The sequence below is a fragment of the Heterocephalus glaber genome, unplaced genomic scaffold (genome assembly GCF_053883595.1).
Source record: "Heterocephalus glaber isolate CG9 unplaced genomic scaffold, H.glaber_assembly_v1.0 deba00000896, whole genome shotgun sequence".
Classification (NCBI taxonomy): Eukaryota; Metazoa; Chordata; class Mammalia; order Rodentia; family Bathyergidae; genus Heterocephalus; species Heterocephalus glaber.
Window position 1 is genome coordinate 8,655,817 of NW_028258170.1, and position 14,609 is coordinate 8,670,425.

The following is a 14,609-nucleotide window of genomic DNA, read 5'->3' on the forward strand; positions in this document are numbered from 1 at the left end:
CCATGAGACTGAAAATAACACACAGAGGAGGAAGCCGTCCCTTCAGACTGCTCTGTAATAGTATAGTTTGCCATATGTTTGGCTTCATCTCACGTAAACAAGAAGACTAAAACACTTGTTGCATAGCCTGTTATGGATTGTAAGATAATCAGGTCTGTAGATCAAAATTAGCTAAAGAAGAAAAGACAGGTTTGAACAAAATACCCAATGAAAGACAGTTGGCCTCGTGGTCTTTATAATTCTATGTTCTAGCCCCAAAGAGACTTTTTCCCTTAACTGAAATCAGTTTCCCAACTGACTGTTCCTCAGGGAAGCATGGTATCCTGTTAGAAGCGGAGAAGTCTCCTAGTAAACAAGTGTTTGCTACAAATTTCTTATTTTCAGTGAAGGCACTGACAGCTTAGTAAAGACCTGCATTGACATATTTGCCGAAGCACCTTCTATAGAAGTTATGGGGGGATTTTAAGTACTTATACCCTAATGTCATGTTTTTCCTTCATTAGCCATATGATGTAGCAGGAAAATTCAATTCTCAACATGGCAAAAGATCCTTTGCCAAACTTCAAGGGTAATTTCATTTGAGCTGTAAGAATTCTTCTTTAAATACACTCAAAATTAGAATAATTCTCCCTATTAAACAGGTAACATTTATTTATAAGTGGCTTCCAAGGTACATGAAGGTTTTGTTTTAGCGTTACTTCACTTTAAGATGCAAATTAGAACCCTTTCATTTATTTTAAATCTAGAAGTTGTAATTTATCTAGGGACAGAGAATTAAGTGCCAAAACACTAAATGTTGCCACCTCTTGATAGAGTTTGTTTAGTCCTGATATTTGTTTCCCCCTCCCCCACATTCTTAAATAAGCCTTACATCCAGGATGTCCTTATCAGTGTAGGCACAAGCAGCTGCCAAAGTCTACCCCTTTCTAATGCTTTCATCTCCGGTTTCCTGTTATTTTCATCTCAGTGACATTTTTTAAAAAGCATGCATACACTTGAACTAATAATGTACATCTCTGGTAATTTGACAAATTACAGGTTCTTTGTTTTATGTTTATTAAACTGTAACACAGTAGGGACCACCAAACCCATCAGCAGCTACTATGCAACCAGTAAGACAAAAACTGAAATAAATTAAAGGGGACAAAAGTTCTTCTGCTGCTGCCTGTCAAGAAAAATGGCTTCACCAGAGTAGGAGCCACATAGTTTTGTCTTTGACCTAGATGTGAGCTTCTGAAAGGGATGATCAATGTGGAATACCTCCCCAGTTTCTGAGATGTGCAGGTTCTAGTACAATCTGGGGGTGAGTTGGGATGTTAAACACTTACATACTCACCCAGAGAAGTTGCCAGTCTTCTTGCAATTATTTCAATCCACGACAGAAAATTTAAACAAAAAGAAATAGTCATCTTAATGATATTTCTCTAATATTACCCTATCCAGAGAGAAATATCTTTTTCCCTGAGCACAGTAATAAAACCTCAGTATGAAAAACTTAGATATACATGGTATTTGAAATTCAAAGTGAAAATCATCCACAACCTGTCTCCCAGAGATGCACATATTTGTATTCTTATAAATTTGATTTTTAAAGAAAAAGGTATAATTTGCATTTAATTAAAGGTGAGTAAAGGAGGGGGAAAGGTCTGCAAATACATAAATAATGTTGCCACTTATTTGGCAGCTAGATGAGGTCTATGGACTCACACTGAAATCAGACTCACTTTTTCTCGTTGCCTTGGTGTTCCTATTCCAGCCCACCAAGGGAGTTAGGTCCTGCCCTTTGATTCCAGCTCAGTTCCACCTCTCAGGTTACCAGAAAAACAGAGATTCGAACCCAAGCACTTCCTTGCAGCTTACTGTGGTTGCTAGCATTTCGATAAGTTTTTGTTTGTTTTTGTTTCCTTAGCATTTCGATAAGTTTTTGTTTTGTTTTATATGGTACTAGGGATTGAACCCAGGGCCTTCACATTGAGTTATTCTTAGCCCCCTTTTTTTTGAGACAATATCTTGCTAAACCACTGAGCCCAGGCTAGACCCAAACTTGCAATTCTCCTGTCTCAGCCTCCTAGCATGCTAGAACTACAGGTGTGCACCACCACACCCAGCTTCAGTCACTTCTTGTAGGTTTCCCAACAATTTGTCTCCCATCTGCCATAGGCAATAGAAAAGGGAAAGCCTTCTTTTAGTTCATTTTATCTTATTCTGTTTTTATTTTGAAGGCTTAGTGTTATAGTCAGGGTTTGCAAGGGAATAGATTTAAAACAAGGCACATAATTTATAGGATTATTTTATAATATTCACCCTAAAAGTTGAATGCAGAGGAGCACAAGAGATTTGTCCACCTGCTAGAGACCAGAAGGATCCAGCTGAGGGCCTGGATCTTACAGCGATGTCCCACACAATTCCAGCTGAAGCCCTAGAGTCCAAGGCAGTGTCCTCCATGAGTCCAGCCAGAGGCCTAGAGGCCACGGCAATGTCTCATGCAAGTCCACATTGAGGATCTGTCCCGAGAAGGCCCAACGGCCAGTGGTGCAAGCTAGGAAGCCTGTGTGGGTGGGTAAAGGATTTGTGCCGGAAGGCTGAGGGATCTGCCCTGGGGCCAGCAAATGATGCTCTAGGTGAAGACCAGAGCTCCCCTGATGAAAACAACAGCCATCTCCAGCAACAGCAAGGACCCAAGCTCTTCGGATGATGAGAACAGCCAAGTTTGAGTCAGGAAACTTAGCCACAGCAAGCTTCTCCAAGAAAATCAACAGCACTGATCTTCCCCCTTCGGTTCTCTTTTTATGCCGTTGGTAACAATACTCAGGTGGATCCTCCACACCCAGGTCCATGCTGACCTGGTTCAGCTGGGCATTCCAAGTAGACCATTAGTTAATCCACCACACTTAGAGAGCCCTTTATTTGCCTTGTCCACTCCCTCTTCTCATTTTTCCTCCGTTTCGTTGTCAATTTGAATTGATAGACTTATAGTCTAATTTATAAACTGATCCTCACTAGTTGATGATGTAAGCCATTCAGCAGCAAAATATAGAGTAGACCCAGTTATACTATTTTAGACAAGCAAAGAGGCTTCTTCACTAGTGCAACACTATTTTTTCAAATACAGAAAGGTGCAAGTGGGAAACAGCTTAGAATTCTATGATGTACACTTACACTTTCTAGGGGTCCACTTTACATCATATCAGAACTGTGGCATCTGGGGCGGGGCTCTCAGCTGAGTCAGCTGGGTGGGACCCCAGATGCCAGGCAACTGTAGAGGAGGTGAGTGATTCTCTTGAAGGAAGTGGGAGCAGACAGGTGGCTGGCTGGTGGCAGAAATACCTGGTGATGGACAATCTGTATTTGATTGCAGCTGCAGAGGGTATGTGACAGGGAACCAAGAAGGGACTGAGTAAAGTCAGCCACCATCTAGAGAACTGAAGCTCTGTGATTTGGGGAGAGCCAATACCTAAAACAGAGAAGAGCACATTGTGACTTGAAATTCTCCACTGGCAAAGACTCCTTGGCTTCCTTTTGATTAAGGATTGATTTATCTATTGATTTAATTCATCCATCTGACAAACATCTTTTGAGCACCACCCCTGAGCCAGACCCCTCTTGGCTCTGACTGAAGTTCCCACTGTGTGGGCTCAGGGCTGTGGGGAAATCACACTCACTTAAAAATTCGTGTGGGTATCAGTGCCACAAAGCTCAAGCTGGCAGGACCATCAGAGCTCTCGAAATATATGCAGAAACTCTCACCCACTCAGGGACAATAAATGAAAAAGAGACTTCAGGATTTATGTCAGCATTTCAGAGAAATACCTTTCCTCAATGTGAATCAAATATTCAGATTTTTAAAACATCAAAAGAGTTACAAAATATAATTGAAATCTAGAAAGAGCACATCAAGATGTTGTATATTTATATCTTGCTGGTGATTTTATCGTTTTCTTTTCACTTTTGAATAATATATACTTGCTTAAATTTTCTACAACTACCTGTAGTAATTTTATAAATAAAAATATAGTAATATTCAAATAAACTTTTAGTCTACCTTAAACACAATGGAGAAGGGAAGTAATGCAATATATTGAAAGCTAAATGGATTTTTTATTAGTCTCAAAATCTAACTGAAACCCTGCTCAGGAGTGTAAAGTTATATGTTTAATGTCTACAGGCACTAACATTTTCTCATTTTTGAAAACTCTCCTCTAGTATGTGTGAAAGGCAAAAATCAACCATGTATGTCTCTGAAGACTAAGCAGGTGTGACCAAAAACCTACTAAGTCTGTAGGTGTTCCAGACCAAGAAGAAATTGAAGACAGAAACCTCTTGTTCCTATGTTATTTCCAATTATAAAATTGGTATCTAGATCAAGCGCACAATCCTTATGTTAAAGTTTTAATCTATTCCAAATGGGAAAATCTGAACTTTTCTACATAATGATCAGTTTGGTTCTATGACATTCCAAAACTGAGTTGGAAAACATCGTATCTGAAGAACACTAAGAAACAGTAGTTTGGTCAAATCCCCTGTTTCTTTGTGTCCAACAACATAAGAATATTACCAGGAAATGAAAGCAGATCTGAGGTCCTCCATACATTGTTGATCCTTCCTCTCACAGCCAGAACTTGTTCATCCTCTTGTATTCCCTACCCAGTTAATGACAGCACCATTCTGCTGGGTTCCTGTGTTTGGAGGCCCCAGATCTTCATTGGTTTCCATTTCTTTATCCCCAGTGTCAGTTTGACACCAAATCCTATAGGTTGAACTAGAAGACAGACTCCTCCCTTCTATACCCTGCTACTGCCTTACTTGAGGACTGCAGGGAGCCTCTGTGGCTGCTACCCCAACTTCCCCAACTAATTATCTCCTGGCAGCAGTGAAGGAGTGTTTAAAAAGCACACCCTGATCAGGGAATTCCTCTTTCTAAAGCCCTCCAGGAGTTTCTGCTCCATTCACACTGAACACTCAGCCACCTACACCCACTCTGTACTTTCATACTCTGGGCTAAAAATCATTCCCATATTCCCCATGTGAGATTTCTTCAAGGGTTACTTCAAAATCTAGTTCAAAATCACCACTTACACTAAACCTTCAGATCTCTCAAGAAGACCCAGAAGCTTCATTTCCGTCATTGTTAGCAGGTATGTGCTTTATATATACCTCAGTCACAACCTTGAACACACAGTATTAGTCTTGGTTTACCGCTGTTTCTTTCCCAAGTCTGTGGGTTCCTGAAAAGGAGGAAGGAAGTCTTCATCTAAATAGTTGCAGCTCATTCTTCAGATGGAGGACTATTATCTAGAATATAAAGGAATGCAGAAAACTTAGACCCCTTCCAAAATAAAAGACCCTATCCAAAAATTGGCAACTGAAATGAATAGACACTTCCCAAAAGAAGGAAAAAAAGCCAATAAATACATGAAAAAATTAAAACAACACTGTGATTCTATCTTACCCCAGAAAAAAAGCTTTCATCAAGAAATCGCCAGCCAGCTGGCAAGGCTGCGGGGAAAGGAAATCTTTTATGTTGGTGGTGGGCATATAAACTGGTACAAGCACTATGGAAATCAGTATGCAGATTCCTCAAAACACTAAAACCAGGAATTTCACTTGCCCCAGCTATTCTTCTTCTAGGTATCTTCCCTAAAGAAGTAAAGACATCACATTACAGTGATACATGTATTATACCCATGTTCATAGAAGAACAATTCACAGTAGCTAAATCTTGGAAGCAGCCTGTATGCCCATAAACAGATGAATGGATAAAGAAAATGTGGCATTTATACACACTGGAATACTATTCTGCCATAAAGAAGAATAAACTTTGAGTCGATTGTAGGAAAATGGATGCACCTGGAGACCATTATGTTTAGTGAAATAAATCAGACACATGAGCTTAAATGTTGCATGGTTTCTCTTATAGGTGAAACTCAGATATAAATAAAAAGCAAAATAAAAGATAGATAATAGGGGAAAAAAAGAAAGCTTCACAGAAGAGTTCTTGGTTTATTAATTAAAACAGATTTTCTATCTGTATTTTGTGATATTTGTACTGTTACAGTGTTTTGAAATGTATTAGCTTTAGAGTTCACAAACAAGGGTTCTCCAGAGCACTACTAGAAAACGTCCTTGTGCTAAAGCTGTTTGCATAGATGTTTCTAAAGTAATTGCTCAAATAGGTGGGTGCTTCCTCAATGGCATTCTGATTGTAACAGTGTAATTTTCCATTAAAAACTCAGCTCAACCTTTCTACACTCCAGTGACTGTAAAGATAAAAACATAGTGTCCACGGTGTTGGCTTGCGTGATCCAGTCCAATCACAGCAAAAGCTATCTCTGTGTTAGTATTGCTGCCTCTTATAGAAACGAATCCTTTGGCTCACCAGCTTCTGAGGACCTACTCCATTCACATTAATGGAAGAATAGTACGGAAAGACTCAATGCATTGGGAAGGACAAGGAAGCTGGCAGTGGAGAACAGTGCAATATCCATAGTAGGGTGAGGAGGAACTTGGGAGGGGAGAGTCAGGGAGGCTTTTGTGGACAATTAAAAACCTAACGAAGATCTTGAATGAGGAAACAGGTGTTCTAGACAGAAGGATCATCAGCCTGTGTTGTGCCTTTTTTCCTGTTTATTACACTTACCACAAATGGAAAAATCACACAAATGTCATTATCAAGGATACCAGCAATCAGCAGAATACGCTTTATCTACCTTCTGCTCCATCTGTGCCACAGTCTAAAACTTTTTGTTTGCTCATCTCTGTAAATCCTTATCGTTCCCATGGCCATGGGTAAGCACCAGGGAGATGTTATTTTTCTATTTCATATTCATTCCAAGTCAGCAAGCTCAGGCTTCCAGTACATCCAGAGTTTGATCTTCCTGATTATGTTTCAGAATTGAAATGAGTAATCTGTGAAGAGTCCCCTCTGCACACAAACTCTAAAGAGAGTACCGGGCTGCTGGCCCAGGGTGAAGTCATTGACTACTCACTTGCACTTGCTAGCATCGACTGAGTTTCACAGGGCTCCTTTGCTGGGTGCACAGCATCTATTCTAACGGCCCTGATGTCCCTTTGTTTGAAGGGTTGTTTGGTTGCTACATTTGTCGTTTATAAACAAATGTCTATTGTTTTCTTCTGCTTCCTTGTCAAATCCCCTGTCTTTTATCTCTTAGAACTGCCAGCGGAACACGACAGGGGAGCACTGTGAAAAATGCCTGGACGGTTACATTGGAGATTCCATCAGGGGAGCACCTCACTTCTGCCAGCCATGCCCCTGTCCCTTGCCCCACCTGGCCAAGTAAGTCCTGAAGGAAGGTGGTCTCATCTAATGCTTATGCCTCTCTTTTTCCCTATTCAGAGTTCTGTGTCTCATTTGAGATGAGGCTGAGAAAGATATAGGAAAGGTTTCTAATTGAAACCCACTTTGGGAGAAGCATCTGCCCTTGCAGTGTTGCTTATGACTGTGCCCCCCAAACCTGGGACTGCATCCTTAGGTCAGTGAAGTCTCCCAAGTTTCATGACCAAGGCTAGTCTCGTTTTTCCTCAGCTATCCCTTGACCTAGCACGATCACAATTGGTAATATCAACATATTCTTTATAATATAGTATCTGTAGTGGTATTGCCTTTTCTATTCACAGAGCAGGCATTGCCCTACACGTGGCAGTCAAACATGCAGTTCTAGTGCAATCGGTGCCTAAACAATGCATTTTAAGGCAAATCAGCTGGTAGACCGTTGCAAGAAAGCCAATTCTCACTTCTATATTTTGACCTGAGAAGTTAAAGAGAATATACACACATCTTAGCAGAAAGAATGAAATTCTCTTAATGCACATAATAGATATTAATCCAGGAATCAGGTCGTGACTGGTTACTTTATTGGCTTAAAAATTATACTACGTAGAATGAAAACGGTGCGGTGATGTTTGGTTTTCCATGGAGCAACCAATTCTCCAGCTCTCTGACAACAACTGCTGTCAATAGATTCAGTACTGACTGACAGTACCCGCATTGAGGGTTCATTCCCCACAGACTGCTGCCATTTCACCTGCCAGGCATGTGAGTGCAGTCTGTCCAGCAGACTACAAGTTGGGGTTCCCTCAACCCCTCCTCAAGTTTAATAATTCACTAGAATGACTCACAGAACTCAGAACAGTGCTATACTTCTAATGTCAGCATATTAGAAAAGATACACCTCAGATACAAACTCAGGAAGTATGCATAAGGAAAAATACGGGGGAGGCAGAAGGAGATTCCACACCACTCACCACCCTCGCAGCACAACCATGCGTGCACAGCCCCAAGGCTCCCCGAAGCTCATCGTGTGAGGCTCCTTGTCGGTGACTCCTGTCATAGGCACGATTGGTTACATTTCTAGCCTCTGGTGATCACATGTGCTATCCAGCCCATCTTCCCTCCCTGGAAGTTCCGGCAGGGGCGGAGGACCCCAGCCCTCTGGTTACACAATTGCTTCCTCTGGAGACCAGTTCCTGCTCTGGGGGTCCAGTGAGGTCCTCATCAGCATAAACAGGTGCGACTGAAAGAGACTCCTGAGGAACAAAGAAGGCAGTCTTCACTCAGGAAACGAAGGGTACAGAAGCTTGCGCTAGGAACCAGAGACAAAGACAAATCTATGTTTTATTTTATATTATACCCAAGAGAAAGAAAAACCAACTTAATTTCATATTTCTGTTTGCCTTATGATCTCAGCCAAGTTACTTTGTCTCTGTGTTCCTCTTTCTATGAGATTTCAGGTCAAGGAGACTAGATGATTTGGGCTCCTTTCCTTGATTCCTTTTACCTGCACTGGATCTTAGCTGTTTCCTTAATAAGTAAATCGAACTAAGGTGTTAGGGTCTGTTGCACTGTAAAGTTGTGGGATTGGACTAGAGTGATACATGTGAAGCGTTTGGGTTGGTTCCTTGCACATGGAAAGGTGTAAGGTAGATGTGGGCTTTACTGAATATATAGCAGAGTATTTTTTCTAATACTTTTATTTTCCCTACGATAGGCATTATTCTAATTGTTTGGGTGCAATATTTATCTAATTGATAGTTGTTCTAAAGATTAAATTAAATAATGCATATAAAATGACCTAAAATCTCAAGTACCTTACACACACACACACACACACACATTCACACACAATCACATTCACATTTACTGATCAGAAGAGATAAAATGCCAACCAGGTTTCCCCCTAATTATTTTCCTTAATTGAACACCAGTATTGACTAATATTTTGTCCAATAGCTTGTGATGTGTTTAAATCCTATGTCAGCCAGGTCAGACCTTTATAGCCCCGTCCTTCTTTAGAAACCGCTAAACTGGCCCAGGCCTACCTTTGTGATTTTTCATGTCTGATAGTATCAATAACATGTGCAAGATAGATGGTACTAAGAGTATGTTTGAAAAGCACTAGCATTTAATATTCTGTTTCTTCCACTCAAGAATGCCCTGATTTATGAGCTCTCTTGGCTTCATTTAGGTATAATCTTTAATTCTTTATTAACATTCTGCTCTCAAACATTCATCCTAACCACATCTGTTGAAATGTTTACCACACTTCTCTTTTGCCATGGTTTAGTTATTCTGTTAAATGTATTTACCTCTAGCTTTCCAATAACCACTTTTGCTCATTCATCCATATAAATAAAGATGTTGGATAGCATCATTGGCTCAGAAAAGATTTTATAAGCTTTGAGCTGCAGACAATTTCTTTAGATAATAACATGAATTAGAAAGACAATGTCAGGTAGTTCCAATTGTATCACCGTCTCACTTTTGCACTTTTTGCCCATTCACCCAACAAGTGTTTCTCATCTAAATTATCTAATGTTAGTGTCTTAAGATATGAGACTTCTAGAACATCATTACCTATGAACTGAGACATCTCATCTACATACAATCGTGTAGTAAACTTATTGAGCACATGTTATAGGCCAGTAATTTTTGTGCATTTATTGTAAGCTAGTCATGTACTAGTCACTGTAACACAACAACGTATGAAACAAAATCTCATCTTCCTTAACATGGGTCAAAATACAGTAATCTTCGAAGTTCCTATAGCAAAGGACTCTAGCTTTGAGCCAGATTTGTGGAGTATTCTTGTTGAGCCAGAAATGTATCCGAGGACCATTGGCTCTTTCCAGTAAATGAAGCAGCAATTTGCCAATTAGGTAATGAGTTACCTCTCCTGAAAGAGGAAGCGGCTTTCAAAGACATTTGGAGCTGCCATTTTGCCCACACTGTGTGTGTGAGTAGATCTGGGGCTCACAGCAGCTAAGGGACCTGAGGAATGCACTCTGAATTTAGATGCATAGTCACGGATTAGAAGGCTCAAGTCTCTGTGCTACAGATGTGAGGTTGAAAAACCTGGAGGAAATAAAAACAAAAACATGTCATCAATAAGTAAGCAACATCCTGTGGGAGTGTGAGGGGGTGAGAGACCTCTGAGATTTTGGAGATTTTTCTTTGTCATGGCACTGAAGCCCTACTATGGAAGAAACTGACTGCAAAAGGGCAGAAGGGGAAGTCTGTGATCATAGACCTGAACAGACTCACGTGGATTCTATGCAGTTCTAATCTTACATATTAACCAGATATCTTAACAAAAGTCAAATGCCCCATGGTCTCTTCTGGCATTTAAAAAAATATTCATACTGCTGCTTTCTATAAAAATAAAATCGTCAGGACGTTTCAGAAAGGCACCTGGTATGGAATCTGAGTTGCACTTGAAAATCCATGGGTTGAGTCTACACACCTGGGATTTGGATTTCCAGTTAACAATAGCCAAATCAGAAAGCAAAGAAATGATGCTTAAGGAAGTTAGTCAAACAAAAGATTGAGTCTGTTTTTCAAGTTCCCTGAGGGTTTTCCAAGAGCAAACAGCAGCCTTTCACTTGAAATGGGTGCCACAGTGGTTGCAGTGGGCTGAGAGAGGCACAGGGTTTCCATTTTCCTAGCCAGTAATAGAAGTTTTCCTAGGAAAAACATAAGCAGCTAAGGCTGATAAAAACAAAATGAACTTCAGTGGCTGCTCCTGCCTCTGAGTCTGCCGCCATGGAAACCGATGGTCATGCAGTGGTTCCTGACGACTATTTGCACAGAGTTCATTTATTTACTTTGGGGTCAGCCAGACATCCTCTGTGTCTTCCAGTACCTACGGTAATCACTCGGTTAAGGCCATGTCCTCTGTTTGAAACAGTAGGACGGCAGCTCAAGGCAGCCGGCTCCAGATGCCCCGGCAGATGAAACAGCAACCTGGCAGATGTTCCATCTTGGAGCCGTGGGAGGGCAAAGAAAGGTGCAGAAGGGTTTGTCCCTCTCCTGGAGTTACCGACTGTTTCTTTAAGTCAGCTTAAGGAATCAAAACTGTCAAAATAAAGGGGTACAGGCCAAGGAAATGTAATTTCATTGGAATGTTTTTACCAAACTTTTTAGAGAAAATGCATTGTGGGTATTGCCTTTCACTGAGCACACGTCCTGTTTTCTGATATTAAAATGTCTTCAAATGAAGCAAACACATCCATCTGCTTTCCTTCAGAGATCATTAGTGGAAGATTGCTGATACATGCAGAAACGTGAGAGCAGCAGGTCACACCTCATTGATTGCACAGTACTTAAGCAAAAATTAATTTAAAAGCCATTAAAATTTTTCACACATACACACACATTTACGTCAGGCACAATACATGTGTTACTGTAAAATTCTCCATACATTTCTCCTGCTTTAATAATCAGGATAGCTATTTATTCTTTTAAGCCAGTGTTCTTATCACTTTTTTGTGCCATGTCTTAATTTTTACTATCAGAGGATGAGAAAGAGAAGGAGAGGGAGGAGATGGGGAGAAAGAGGAGAAGAATGCAAGGGGCTTTATTGGCTAAAATCTTTTTTATTGCATGTCCTGTTTCTTGCTCAGAACTTGCTTTGTGGCTTTAATCAACCTCAGCCAGTTATTTCACCCTCATTCCAAACAAGATATACGTGATAGACATTAAGGTTAGGCGGAGATTATATAGTTTAGAAATAGTTTCTCATCTTTGAAGAGGTCCAGCCCTATGAGGTGGTACATTCCTGTAATCCCTGCATTTGGGAGGTGAATATAAGGATTACAAGTTCAAGGTCAGCCTGAGCTACATAGCAAGACCCTGTCCCAAAACAACCAAAATAAATAAATAGATGAATAAGTAAGGTCCAGTGCAGAAAAATAAGGGGAAATTGTCAAATATATGTATAGAAAGTATAGTGGGAATAAGAAGAAATTCTTACACAAAATCTAAAATTACAGGTAAATTTTATTTAATTCCTGGCTTTGAAGTAGTATCCTAGACTTGTATTTGAGATGTTAATGTCATATATAAGTGAATATAAAACCTGAAATACTAGAAATTCTCACTACTTGAAGAAAAGGAAGTACCTCTATGATATCAGTAAGGTGTACCTGGGAAATGGTCCTCTTTGTGGAGTGGCATTTTCTGTCTAGACCTGCTGGTCTAGGTTTTCCTGAAAAGGAAAATAAATAAATGATCACAGCCATTAAAATTGGATGAGGACCAAGGTAGAAATTACCGAATCAAAAATTAAAATAGTCTTTTCAATGTTATATAGAATGAACTTCAAACATTTATTTAAAATTCTAGTTTTGCAGAATCCTGCTATAGAAAAAATGGAGCTGTTCGGTGTATTTGTAAAGAAAACTATGCTGGGCCTAACTGTGAAAGGTAGGTGAATAAAATTCTCCATTTTCTGTGTGGATCAAAAAACCTTTCTGTTCTTACACTTGTTAGGTCTGCCATTGCTCTATAACGGTGTTAAAGTGTATGTTTAAGAGGACAGGGTAGAGAACCACATTTTAGACCCCTTGGGGAGCTTTCCCAGTACTGCCGTAACCATATGTTCCACTGGAGTTCAGGCAAGGCCTGAAAAGAGGAAATAGAGACTGTGTCTGTTGAGAAGATTTCTCTAGATAGTTTTGGTAACACTCCTTTCTCCATCAATGGGAACAACAACTACTACTACTACTACTACTACTACTATGCACACACACACAATTATATATACACAATATCATGAACTTTAGAAATCAAAATCTATGAAAAAGAAAAGGATCAGTGCAAGTTCCACACTCCCTACTGAGGCACCCCAAGAGCAAATGATCACTGAGCTTTGTTGCTCAGTTTCTTATATCTTTGCACCTTTGGTCCCCAAACCAGCATAAATTATTCTTCTATGGAATATGTGCCTGAATTGAATTTCTACCCTTTGCTGCGGTTCACCAAACGGACACTATTAGACTCAGACTTGCTGAAATGGGACTCAGATCTACTACCTCAACGTGTAGCTAGCTGGGAATCTTGGATCCTGGAGGTGAAATCACTTGCCCAAGCTCATAAACTCAGTTTCTTTGTGTTCTCCACTTAGTTCTGCTGCATTTGATCTGCATAGGATGTCCCCTGGTCTTCCACAAAGAAAACAACAAATTTTACTTTCTCTAAGTTGGAATCTCAATCACGGTGAATACCTACTCTGAGTTACTCTGAGTTCCAAGAGCATCTTTTTGTGGTAGGTTCATTCTGGGGTGAGGCTCTGTGGGTAAATAACCATGAATCTTCTATCCTCAATAGAGCTATAAATTGAAAAAAGTACTAATGTATTATTTCTTCATGCTACCTCCTGAAAAACAAAGTCCATGAGAGTTTGGCTTTTCTGAGTCCTGTTTGGTATGTGCACCTGACACTCTTTAAAACTACTCTGGCCTTTGCTAAATAGAAAGACTTGGACAGCTAAGATGCCAGGCTTCCCACCGAATGACTTCCTGGTATGAGGTTTGCCATTTGCTCCACCTGTCAGCTGCTCAGTGTTCTAAGACAAAAATGCCAACCACTTAATCTCCCAGAGAGGTCTTTGTGTTTTTAACAGAAATGCCATTAACATTGTCCTCACCACTGTGTTTAGATGGCTCAATGATGTGCAGGTCCATAAAGACACGGAGGGAAGAGCCTGAGGTATCTTAAACCTCTGTGATGAGACACTCAGGGAAAGCCTCAAAAGAGAATCACAACATTGATCTGAGGGTTTCAAGGTAAAAGTTTAGATCTTGGCTTGGTGGCGAATTGACACCTGCAACCCCAGCATTCTGGGAGGCTAAAGCACGGAGGTCACGAGTTCAAGCCCCACCTCGTCGACTTAATGATGTAGGAGGACTCAATCTGAAAAAAAAAAAAAGACTGGGGCTGGGCTCAGTAAAAAGGCCCTGAGTTCAGTCCCCTCTCCCTCAAAGGAAATAAATGTGAATCTCTGGGTGGGGATATAGTGTCGCGCGTGCCTGGCAAGCGCAAGGTCCTGAGTTCAATCCATAGTACCGAAAAAAAAGTGACTCTCTAATTAAGCAGTCTCACCTCCAAAGGAAACACCCTGTCTCTTTCAAAGAGTAATTCTGGGCCAGGGATTTAGCTCAGTGGTGCCACTGCCTGTCTCGAAAGCAAAAGGTCCCGAGTTCGATCCCTGGTACGAAAAACAAAAAACAAACAGAGTAATTCTGTCTATGATACAGAGAAAATCTCTACATTGTTACTCCTATTATGAAATGTGCAAAATGTAGAAAGTCCACTT

At 40.4% G+C, this 14,609-nt stretch overlaps 1 protein-coding gene and 1 long non-coding RNA gene across 3 annotated transcripts in view; one reads left to right on the top strand and one right to left on the bottom strand.

Annotated features, from left to right (window-relative positions):
* Lama4 (laminin subunit alpha 4) overlaps positions 1-14,609 on the top strand; it is a 149,643-nt gene that overhangs the window by 37,422 nt on the left and 97,612 nt on the right. For both annotated transcript variants that reach the window (XM_087207925.1, XM_087207926.1), the window contains exons 3-4: positions 7,170-7,294; positions 12,638-12,718. In XM_087207925.1, coding sequence (XP_087064051.1) covers positions 7,170-7,294; positions 12,638-12,718 — 206 coding nt within the window. The remainder of the gene's footprint in view (positions 1-7,169; positions 7,295-12,637; positions 12,719-14,609) is intronic.
* Positions 556-14,609, bottom strand: part of LOC147828904 (uncharacterized) — a 34,695-nt gene continuing 20,641 nt past the window's right edge. Inside the window, exons 5-8 of the long non-coding RNA XR_015450024.1 lie at positions 14,396-14,501; positions 8,263-12,500; positions 5,155-5,292; positions 556-3,454 (exon numbers count right to left, since the gene is read on the bottom strand). This is a non-coding gene — a long non-coding RNA (uncharacterized LOC147828904). The remainder of the gene's footprint in view (positions 3,455-5,154; positions 5,293-8,262; positions 12,501-14,395; positions 14,502-14,609) is intronic.